The 11401-nt window shown below is 39.3% G+C and overlaps 3 protein-coding genes across 3 annotated transcripts; 1 reads left to right on the top strand and 2 right to left on the bottom strand.

Annotated features, from left to right (window-relative positions):
• Positions 1–58: 58 nt before the first annotated feature.
• Positions 59–4494, bottom strand: LOC140780578 (phosphoglycerate mutase-like protein 4). Its single transcript, XM_073126215.1, has 6 exons — positions 4076–4494; positions 3852–3902; positions 3650–3760; positions 2647–2778; positions 1960–2035; positions 59–661 (listed from the first exon to the last, which is right to left on the bottom strand). Exons 1-6 carry the CDS (start codon positions 4400–4402, stop codon positions 441–443), a joined length of 918 nt encoding a protein of 305 aa, XP_072982316.1. The 5' UTR covers positions 4403–4494; the 3' UTR covers positions 59–440.
• A 2206-nt stretch (positions 4495–6700) lies between these two features.
• Positions 6701–8121, top strand: LOC140780779 (protein MIZU-KUSSEI 1). Its single transcript, XM_073126538.1, has one exon. It carries the CDS (start codon positions 6973–6975, stop codon positions 7690–7692), a length of 720 nt encoding a protein of 239 aa, XP_072982639.1. The 5' UTR covers positions 6701–6972; the 3' UTR covers positions 7693–8121.
• A 780-nt stretch (positions 8122–8901) lies between these two features.
• Positions 8902–10906, bottom strand: LOC140798294 (patatin-like protein 2). The gene is made up of 6 exons (XM_073152108.1): positions 10709–10906; positions 10399–10577; positions 10057–10246; positions 9807–9968; positions 9390–9692; positions 8902–9288 (listed from the first exon to the last, which is right to left on the bottom strand). Exons 1-6 carry the CDS (start codon positions 10850–10852, stop codon positions 9061–9063), a joined length of 1206 nt encoding a protein of 401 aa, XP_073008209.1. The 5' UTR covers positions 10853–10906; the 3' UTR covers positions 8902–9060.
• Between the last annotated feature and the right edge of the window lie 495 nt (positions 10907–11401).

The following is an 11401-nucleotide window of genomic DNA, read 5'->3' as shown; positions in this document are numbered from 1 at the left end:
AAATACATTCAAACAGAATTCTAAGTCAAATAATAAATCACCCAAAGTAGAATTCAGATTAGTACTTCCATTCTTCAACAAATCTTTATTGAATTGGGATCATACCCCGTTAACTGCAATGTCAAAGCTTTAAAGGTACATTTGACATAAAAGAAGACGATAATCTCAAAGGAAACATCAGGAACCTTTGTCATATTTTTATTATTGAAATCCAGATTGGCATGGCAATCCATTCCGCTCCCCCTGGCTGTTATAGTTAATACTAGAATGACCAGTCTGTTCCTTATCTATTTCTCACCTGCAAGGATTACGAGCCTCTTCATCACATATTCTGGCTTAGTACCTAGTCGATGGATCTAATCAACCTAATAGTACAAATATCTCTTCATTTCATTTAATACAAGAAGTTTGCTACAATGGTTGTTCGTAGAAGCCAAAAACTACCCAGAAATTCTATCACCGCCAAAGGCACCGTCGAGGACACCAATTTCCTGGAGATGACATATCTCACCCCATTTCTTGATAATCCAACGACCATCAGAAATAAGGAACACATTCACTGAAGTGTTATGTATCTTGCCGTTGAGTGACTCATTGGGAGCAGCCCGCCTATAGAGTTCTCTCAGGAACCCGCCATGAGTAACCACAATAACTCTTTCTCCTGTTAATGTCATTGGCAGTGTTAACAGTTGTAAGACAGTATGCACGTGTAATCGGATATTTCTGCAGGTAAGATATAACTGTGGGATGATTCCAAAAAACAAACGATCAGATCAAATTCCACAGTTAAACATCAGATAGAAAATGTAAACTTGCTATCCTGAATATTCACTTGCAATTGGGCTCTAAAATGTGGAGTTATCCTAGGAAAATATCAGTGGTCCCCGAACCCTTGCATTAAATATTCATACAAACAGCAAGCTGAAGAGGAGCATCTCACCAGCTCATTAGACAGCATGGTCAAAATGTAATGTGAGAAGGTATATCTAGGGATAAAGAAGATTTAACTAATATAGCCAATGCACAAAATGCAGATCTCCAGAACATAAAATTAGATGGGATGATTTCAACTAACACTTATATAGAGATCCACATTGTCCTTAGCTTTGGCCATATCCTATCTTGAGACATACCAAGTGAAATTAAACCTGTTCTTTTTCTGGGAATGAGGTTTAACTTATAATCCCATGAGTAAGCATAGTACAAGCCCCCCACAAGGGATTTATAAATAAAATGCAAAGTGAAAGACATTTTAGTTTTACAGGAAAATACTACTCAAAGGCACTTGTAACAATATGGACAGTGGCGATTACTCATGATGTTATCAGCATCTTACAATAATTGTGTTTTTCATCAATCCTGACCGATATAATATGCAAGACATTGCCTAGTTTTCAGCAAGGAGCTTTGACATAAAGGCAGAATCTAGCCAGACTAAATTGCAGGTATAGCCATCTACCTCAGTGATCTAGCTTTAGTTGATGCAACTATGAATCAGTTCAATAAAAAAAAAAGCCTAAAAGAGGAAAAAGACAGTACTTCTAGTGCATGAGTTCCCTCCTCTGAGGCAGAAACAATACTCCAATCATCGGTTATGCAATAATATGTTTCTGTATAGTCATCTACCTCAGTGATCTAGCTTTAGTTGATGCAACTATGAATCAGTTCAATAAAAAAAAAGCCTAAAAGAGGAAAAAGACAGTACTTCTAGTGCATGAGTTCCCTCCTCTGACGCAGAAACAATACTCCAATCATCGGCTATGCAATAATATGTTTCTGTATAGTTTCATGCTGGTAAACAAGCCCCATTACAGAAACTATATATAATTTAAGTAGCAATCACATCAACTTGCAGTACATGAAAGCACATTCATCATGTCCACTGTTGTTCCTTTTTAGGAGCAATACATTCAAACTACAGTCAAGAAAGAAATAAGAAAACATTACCAGACAGTATACCTTTATGTTGAGCAGCTATTCTTTGCAAGGAAGAAATACATCGCACTGATAACTGATCAAGACTTTCTCCACCACCCTGAGCATAAAAAGGGGGAAAATGATTCCATATCTAATTTTAAAGAAAAGATCATAACATTCAACAATTATGTCCTACTGAAAAGTCAAAATTATCTATCACATCATGGCATAGGGATGGCATATAATTTTATGAACTTTTGTTTTTTTTTAAAAAAACAAAGTAAATAATTTGATGCAAAAGATTATTTATTGAGTTATACTGAAATGAGTGCATGTACATAAGCATCACAGAGTAGAAATTGATTTAACATCCAATGTTTAGATCTACAGTGCATGTAGCTTGAATGGAACCCCATGAAACAGTTGAGGTATCACAGCATAGAGCACAGTTGCTTGTTCATGTTCAGACAACAGAAGAGGAAAGGACTAGATTATGATCCGAATAAGGACATTGAGGAATACATCTGCAAACTTTTCTGGCACAACAATGATCAGCTTTTCTTTCTCACATTAAAATATGTAAACAGAAACATCTGGTTAAAGGGTTTCTAGTGTCCATGTTGTATCATACTCTTATGAATCAGTATGAAAATTTTGTTACCGGAAATAACTTGTAAAATTAAACTGTCAAACATAATGCATTTTGTCGTATAAAGGTAAGAAAATTACAGGGACTTCCTGTTCCCTTTTGGAAGATAAGAAAAGCTTGTAAGCCTTGGGCTTTATCTTTGCAGCATCACGTAATGTCAAACCCTGAAGATCTCCAAGGTTCCTTTCTCTCAATGCCTGATCTAACACTACCTGAGAGACAAATAAGAATTCAGTTAACTTATAATGGATCAGTGTTTGATATGAAACTTCCTGTGCATCTATAATTTCAGGAATTTGCCAAATCAGTGACAGAATATGCCCAGGAAAATAATGCTGAAATCAGTACACCAGTCATGTCAGTTTGGAAGTGCTAAGTGCTAACCATCCAAAGCCACAAAATGACATATTCATCAGTCCACTAAATTCGCAATAATGACTTATTCTTTATGTCAAATGGTATTCAACTATCCATACACTTATAATCTTTATGTGCCGAGTATTGATTCAAAACAATCTGAGCATGAAAAGAGCTATTCAATATGAGGGGATAACTTTTATACATACCTCTACTGCCATCTAGTTAGCTCATGTAACTAAGGAATGATTCTTTAAAGAGCCCCTCTGAAATAGAGCTTTAAACAACAAAATAGCCAATTCAAAAAATTACAAGTTGATGGACAAACTGAAGCACATTACAGATTCATTTGTCTACTAGATTTTTAACAACATGACTTATTATTTACAGAGAATGGTATCAATACACTTATAATCCTTCATGAAAAGGTGCTGATTATTAGTTCAAAACAACTTGCGCATGAAAAAAGCTATTTAATGAGGGAATAACATATAGATAACTCTGATATCATCTATTCAGTGCATTTAACTAAGGAATGATTCTTTAAAAAGCCTTTGTGAAAACAACCAAATAACCAATTCAAAAAGTCTCAAGCTGATGGCCAAACTGAAACACATTGCCACTTGAATTATTGAGAAATAAGACTCTACTTCTATCTTAAATTGTGGAATCAGAGCATCACATTGATACATTAAGTTGTGGAACAACTAGATAAGCACTGTATACCTCTGATAAGCCACAAGAACTCGCTATAATTTGTGCAGTCTCAGCAGCACGTTTCAAGTCAGAAGAATATATTGCAGCAAATTTTGATTCTTTAGATAAATGGGCAGCAACCTATAAAAGTTTTATAAACAAATAAAAATGCAAAGTTAGATACACAGCTCATAGGACTTCCTAACGATACATCTACAGTCTCATACTTTACCGCAGTGGCTTGTCGTCTCCCCGTCTCATTTAATTCCGGATCCAAGTGCCCCTAAAAGGCAGAACAAAATTATGTCGCGAAACATATGCATCATAATTAGGCAACTAATCAACGATCTAAAAAATCAAAGTTCTCTCAAAGGAACAATCCAATTCAACGGAATAGTTGATAGCGAATCCAATAAATTGGGGGAAAGTTAAGAGTAGCGGATTTTCCGAGGAGACCTGGATGATTCTGGAGGCGTTCCACGAGGTCTCACCATGGCGCAACACCAGGATCTCGGTGAACCCCGAGGGGATTCCGGCGTCGATGGCTTCGCACGCCGAATCGATCGAAGACATCGTTAGGTCGGAATAGGATCGGCACGGACGGTATCGACTTGGAACGAGACTTCTCCTTGGGACTGAAATTTTCGTGCTTATTCCAATTCCTTGCACTCTAATTTGCGGGCGTGGCTTCCAAGCTGCTCTACGGTAAAGCGACGACGCGATGTGGCCCCAAGGACGGGATTCTCTGGGCGTTTCATGCAGCCGCGTGATTTGGTAGTCCATTTGTTTGCTATTATGCGACGAATTAAACAACTTTTTGTTTAACTAATCTAGCAGCTTATCGGATGGTTATCCAGGAATCTCCCTTCTCTGCTATCTAGATTTGGGGCTTTGATTTACTCTTTATAGTTAGTTGCACACTAACACAGATTAGGTTGTCAAAATATTCGAGCCCCTCGAGCTCGAATCTTGAATAGGTCAAGCTTGAAATTAATTTTAGACCAATTTGAACATGTACTAGTCCATTGAGAGTGATCCATAAAATGAAGCCGTTGTCCTTTTTTCCCCCCTTTTTATCTAAGGAGAAGTCCTCCTTTTCTTTTCAGTAGAAATTGGAATACTTTGAGCTATTGTGGCTCAGGAAGTGTGAAAAATAAAAAGTGTAATAAGTTAGTGGGTACAGTATCGCCAATCCTTTTAGAGATATATGTAAATTTTACATTATAAAAAAAAATGGAGGAAGAGAGAAATTGTTAGCAATAATTTTCTTTGTGCACCAAGAGCAAGATGATTCCTTGTGTAGAATCTTGAATTAGACTCTTTGCTCAAGTTTTTTGCTAGTCGAATGCTCATCCGGACTGCCTAAGCCTATGCAAAAATAGCAAATTCGATATGGACTGGAGTAAGCCTATCCGAACTCTTGCTTAACTGTAGAATAATGCCAACTCTACCTTTCTTATTGCATGCAAGAACTATCACCGTTCAATTTCATCCATCTAAGAATGGGTGATTCCTAAGAAGAGACCGAGCTGACACCTTGGAAAATATGGGTGGCAAATTTTAACTCGATTTTATTCAATACTCTTAAGTAGATATAAATTTAATATAATTGAATTCAACTCAGAAATAAATTAATTTACCCAACCTGATTAATAATCAGATGGTGTTTAAATTTACACCAATAATTCATTTATATATACGAGTCGGATCGAATCGAATCGAATCAAAATTCATTTAATAATCAAGTCGTGTTCTTGTTAAGATGAATTGACCCAACTTAAATTTGATTCCACCTGAACCGGATTAATACAAAGCCAAGTACCACTCCTCCCTAGGAATCGACCTCTTATAGGCAACCCTAAGAGAAATACTACTAGAAGCATATTTTTCTTTCAATATAGATAATTGATTTACCTTTCTACACGGTGTAACAATAAGGTAGTAAGAAAGACGAATAAAAAGGATATAATCTCGCTAACAACCAAACCCGATAAAGTATTAAATATAATGCGAAAGTCTAACCCAATTACCCAAATGCATAAATCGCTTTGTTAACAAAAATATTTGCCTAATACAATAAGCATAAACTAATTTGAACAATAGCTTTCAACGATGCTTCGAAGCTTTCTTATCGATTAGCACGTTTTGTGTACGACAGTCTTGCAGAACACGGAAAATTGGTGACAAGAAAAGTTCACCTCAAACATATCTCCAATTATTTGATGAACGGGTGATGTCATGCATCTATGCCTTTAACTAAAATATTACATATGGACAACCAAAGGTGCTCCTCTTACTTAATTTACACATTTTTTTGATACTTTGAACAAGTACTTCATGGATCGTGAACCAATGGCCATGAATACTTAAAAAATTATACGAAGACAGCAACAATGAAGGAGAAGGCTTTTAAAGAAAAAGATATCATCACATGCACTGGGACCATCTTGGCTTCTTTGATCTATCTGTTTGTAGTCTTCCCATCTGCCCCACCATTTGCTTATAAAACCTCTCTTCCTTTTTCTATAGATCTCTCTAGATCTCTTTTAATCCCATGGATCACTCTCTTTCTCTCTATCTCTAACAATGGCCCATGCATGAGATGTCCGCCCATGGAACTCACTTTTTGCAAGTCGGTTTCATGGATAGGTCGACTTTTCTTGTACGGTGAGAAAGTAGAGTTTCCTCATGAGGCAGCTTTAAATGCTCGAGCAAAATTATTGCACTTAATTGGTCGTAGGATACCAAGATATTATTCGTTTGTGGAAGTAGGTAGCTTTAAGTAGCTAGTGATGAGCAGACGTACCATTTGCGAATTCCACATGCTATGTCGGTTGATATCGTTGCATGAGCATATATACATATATCTTAAAAGGATGAGTTATAAATAATTGGTCTAACAATAAAACTCCTCTTAATTCACTACCTATAATTGTGACTTGAGACAAAAGCTATTGATCTCCGCCCATTTTAGGAAAGAAGGATGGCTCAATAATAAGCTAGCCCATGATGGTAACGCCCATGTATATAATGCTCATAGAGGAGGTGCATGCCAAACTAGCAAAGCACAAGGGACCATTCCTTCTTACTTTTTTTTTTTAATCTTTCCTTGGTGGTCCAACCTCCCACGCCTTATCCGGCTATCGCTCACTACTAACCTTGGTCACATCAAACGCAACTAGTGAAGTAGTGCCTCTTCCCCACTTCAAAGAAAAGCTATTTTAGATTCCAAACACACACCCGACCAACCACCTTCCAACCTCCTTCCTTTTTCCCTCTATAAACTCCACAATCACCCCTTCCTTCTTTTACATAGCAGAACACTTCATCACCAAGCGAATTGCCTTAGATCGATGCCATCTCTCATCGAGACGGCGGCGTTCGCCGCATTCCACAGGCAGCCGTCGGGTGGACGCCGAGCCAAATCGGGGGGCGGGGGGAGCATCTTCAAGATGTTTAAGCTTCTCCCAATGTTGTCCTCCGGTTGCAAGATGGTTGCGCTCTTAGGCAGGCCTAGCAAGGCACTCCTCGCCGACCATGCGACTACTGTTACAATATTTGGCTACAGAAGAGGACGTGCTAGCTTGGCGATCCAAGAAGACACGAGGTCGCCTCCCATATTCTTAATTGAGCTTCCCGTGCTCACTAGCTTTCTTTACAAGGAGATGGATTCTGGGGTCGTGAAGCTGGCGCTCGAGAGCGAGACCAGGACGAATAGGAGGAAGCTAGTGGAGGAGTATGTGTGGGCTGTGTACTGCAACGGACGCAAGTCCGGGTATTCGATACGGAGGAAGCCGTCGTCGGACGACGACCGTCACGTCATGCAGCTACTGAGAGGGGTGTCGATGGGCGCCGGGGTGTTGCCGGGCGCGTCGGAGAAGGAGACGACGGCGTCGTCGTCGTTGGACGGGGAGTTGACATACATGAGAGCCCGGTTCGAGAGGGTGGTCGGATCGAAGGACTCCGAGGCGTTGTATATGATCAACCCCGACGCCGGCAGCGGCAGCGGCGGTGGCGGCGGCGGCGGTGGCGGTGGCCCGGAGTTGAGCATCTTCCTCGTAAGGAAGAAGTGAGATGAGTCGGTCTTGTCGCGCATGCGACGGTCCGGTTACTCTCGCTCTGATCATGCATGCAAGGTTCTGTATTCGATTTCAGGTGCAATCAGGGCCTACCAAATGCGTTCGATCGACGCGCTTGAATTGCCCACAGAAATACAGAATCCCTGCCCCCCCCTTAAATTTCGCTTTTATTATTTACTTTGTTTTTTTTTTCTTTCTTTCTAAAAAATCTTGTTTTGTATATAGGTTGGCGTTGGTCTTGGTATTTAATCAATTAGGTCTATACTAGGCTTCAATGCTTCATTAATTCGTGGGTATTTATACTGGATGTGCCACAAGTTTTGGAGTCCATCAAGTTATCAAGTATGAAGAAAGAATATATTTGATAAATGAATGTAATATGCATATCTTCTCAATTTTCAAATAACGGAGACGGATGAACAAGACTTTATGTCACGATAGTATAAAAGAGAGACGAGTATTTGTGTCCAGACCAGTGGATCAGATAATACACCCAATCCAACGAACACACTATATGCCCCACAATTTGACAATTGTCGATTGACATGACGTGTACTTTTAAGTGGGCACCAGCGAAACATAAATCAATGGTGCGCTACGCCGAGTAGTTGATCCTACGAGTTGGCCTATTCCACACCTTTAATTATTATTATTATTATATTTCTTTTCTTTTGTTGCTGATCCATGTGAATAGCCCATCAGGAATAGTACACTTAGGCCTGAGGAAAGATGCGATAGAACTAACTCCATAGTAAAGCACAGTATACTTGGGTATGTGGGAAGAGCACATTCAATCAGCATCAGGCCTGCTATAGATCCAGCTCATTGTGGCAGGGTACATTCGAAAAGCATCACCTTAGGTAGGGTAAGTCTATCAGGTGGGCATGGCCCACTATTTGCATTTGCTTTTTTAGATGGGCCATCTTGATACGAGTATATAGAGTGCTTCTAGAAACTGGTATACCTAAGCAGCCGCTGACGTGAGAAATAATTGCAAACACTCTTATAGTTTTATACCCTCCTTCATATACTGAGAAAGTATCTCTTTTGAGATTTATTAACACTACACGAAAGGAGTAATCTGTCATTAGGAGGGTAATTATGTACCTCTAAATGTGAAAGGAGAGAGGCCGATGTGCATAAATGAATGATATTTTAAACTAATTAAAGAGCTAAGAATAATATCGATCGGTAAAACGAACGTCCAAGAAATCCATCCTTCTACAAATTATTTTATTGCTTATTATATTATTTTGAACACGAATACAATGAATCATCTAAAGAATACTAGCAGTCAATCATTAATAATATTATATAATCCCGTATGCTACTCTTTTTTCGAGCAAATTAAAGCACGTTATATTAGCTCGATCCACGCCTCCTGCGTCTTTCGTCCGAGAGAATCTTAGCGAATCTAGCGAGTTCTTCTTCGTTAGTCCCCTCCCCGTCGATCTCCTCGAACCTACCAATCTCCAGGTTGACCCTCGACACTGGCTTCTTGAGTAGATCTTTCCCAATTTGAACCAGCTTTTGCAAGTTCTCCGGAGAAGAGTTATCCACCGAGCTTGTGCTCCCAGTCAAGCTATCGTCCTATTGGCCAGTATATAACGATAGTCATGAATCTATCAACTTCAAACACTCAACTATTCATATTTAATTCCTTGGACAAATAAATTAACTTCCTATTTTACCTCTATGCGAAGATAGTTATTCTCGGTACGGAGTGCTTGAAAAAGGACGGATAAATGGATATCCACCATGTCTGCACTTGCTTGTGTAAACATATCTATTATAGGCGTTGAGCCATCTTGGATCAGCCATCCGAAAATACCCCATTTTGCTGCACTTTGGGCGCTAAATTTCTTCTCCAACTTGTTCGATCCAGTCCCGAGAGAGATCACCAGAAATTTCTGGTAGTCGTTGGGCTTTATCGGAAAGAAATCCGGGTTTGCGAAGAAGATTTGCTTCAAAACTTGGCTCACTGCCGTTAACGTCTGTAGGACGAGATATAAGTCGATTGTAAAGTTTATTGATAGTTCTAATAATAATTCCTATTTGATGTATAGGCTCTTAAAATCCCAAGGTAATAAAAGAGGACAATTACTTACCGGATTATTTGCCGCGACGCCTCCATCGACGAGATTAAATTCTCTACTATTTCCTTTATCATCTTTGGTCTCGAAATAATGTGCTGGAAGAAATGTTGGAGCTGCAGAAGTGCTGATGCATATGTCTGATAGAAGCGCGTCTTTCAGCGGCTGAAGCTTCAACTACGCGAACATAATATGAAACATAAGACTTAAAAATTAAATATAAAAAAATGGTGAATTACTTTATGGAAGTTGATGGACTAAATACCTCAAAGCTAGAGAAGATGGTGGGCTGAAGTATAGTGAGGTCAAAAGTTGGGACAACTATGTTTGTCAGAGTTTGATGCAGCTTAGTATCGCCGAGCAATCCTTGCACTAGGGAGTGCAGGTACTTGCCATCATATCTAGGTCCTGCGATTGGCTTGATCAAATTTGTTACTGAAGAGAAGATCCCTTTACTGCAAGATGTTTAGAGGTGTTATTAGTTAATTAATTAATTATATCTAACATCATGAAATTCTGTACGTTCGAACTGGAATTAATAAACTCTTCACGTTCCTTCATTAATTGCTTTCTTTTAAACATTTTGCTCTTTCTCGTTGACACTTACTTTTGAGGAAAAATCTTGGGACAATTATCCAAGTAGAACTTGGTTATATCCTTTGCGGCAAAGAGCGGGCGGTTGTTCTTATCAGGAGCTGTAAGCATGACGCTCACGAGACCGCCGGTGCTTGTTCCGGCGACGACATCAAAGTAATCTGCGATCCTTGCCTCCTTTCCATCAAGCTCCTACGGTCGAGAAGGATACGAATTAAACTTAAAAGAATAAGAGAAGTGGCAAAGTAGTTAAATAGAGAGAGAGAGAGAGAACAGAAAGCCATTCCATGCATGGTTGCATGCATGTTAAGTCTATAGCTTACTTGAAGCTTTGCTTCGAGGTACGCAAGAATAGTTCCTGGAATGATTCCTCTCACGCCGCCGCCGTCGATGCTGAGCACCGTGACCAGCGATCCTCCCTGAGAAGGTGGAGAGTTAACAATTGGTGCTTCTCGTGAGCTAGCCATGATCAACTAATACTAATCAAGCTACAATTGGCTCCTAATTATATGAAGTAATCTAAGCTTATAGCAACTAAGGACTCGTATAAATACTAATAGCAAAGCAGTGGCTTATGAAGTTTCGTACCACTTGACCTGAAGACTGTTTCCTTCTCGTCTCGCTACGACATTTCAACCTTTTTATTAAATAAAGTAACCAATACCATTTCAAAGTTGCATTTAAGTTAGCCAAAGACTATCTCCAAAACTATGTGGTTAGTATGCATGGTGAGATTAGAACCAACCCCCCTCCCAGGTGGTTTGCTGTTAATAGTAATGGCACTTTCTATTTGTCGTTAGAGGACCTTGTCAAAGACGGGTTCGGCATTGTATTCAGAGACGTGGACTTTTTGTAGAGCAACGAAAATGGTTTCTAATTTGAATACTGGGAACATAACATTCGGCGCCCTGGTATATTCTCAATCTGATAGAGAGAATTTCTCATCGTCTTTCTGGTCTACTTGGAGCGAGATAGAACATCCGGGCTGCTAATTGGAATGAACTCTAGCTAACCAT

The sequence above is a fragment of the Typha latifolia genome, chromosome 1 (assembly GCF_019914945.1).
Source record: "Typha latifolia isolate L0001 chromosome 1, TyphaL0001v2, whole genome shotgun sequence".
NCBI classification, from domain to species: Eukaryota; Viridiplantae; Streptophyta; class Magnoliopsida; order Poales; family Typhaceae; genus Typha; species Typha latifolia.
Note: the sequence above shows the minus strand (reverse complement) of the source record. Positions and strands in the feature narration are given on the sequence as shown.

Coding starts and splice junctions, on each gene's coding strand:
- LOC140780578 (XM_073126215.1), bottom strand. CDS start 4,402: ATGGACTACCAAATCACGCGGCTGCATGAAACGCCCAGAGAATCCCGT. Junction 3,761..3,851: donor GGAGACGACAAGCCACTGCG/GTAAAGTATGAG, acceptor AAACTTTTATAG/GTTGCTGCCCATTTATCTAA. Junction 2,779..3,649: donor GTTCTTGTGGCTTATCAGAG/GTATACAGTGCT, acceptor TTTGTCTCTCAG/GTAGTGTTAGATCAGGCATT.
- LOC140780779 (XM_073126538.1), top strand. CDS start 6,973: ATGCCATCTCTCATCGAGACGGCGGCGTTCGCCGCATTCCACAGGCAG.
- LOC140798294 (XM_073152108.1), bottom strand. CDS start 10,852: ATGGCTAGCTCACGAGAAGCACCAATTGTTAACTCTCCACCTTCTCAG. Junction 10,247..10,398: donor CCCAAGATTTTTCCTCAAAA/GTAAGTGTCAAC, acceptor AACATCTTGCAG/TAAAGGGATCTTCTCTTCAG. Junction 9,693..9,806: donor GCGTCGCGGCAAATAATCCG/GTAAGTAATTGT, acceptor CTCGTCCTACAG/ACGTTAACGGCAGTGAGCCA.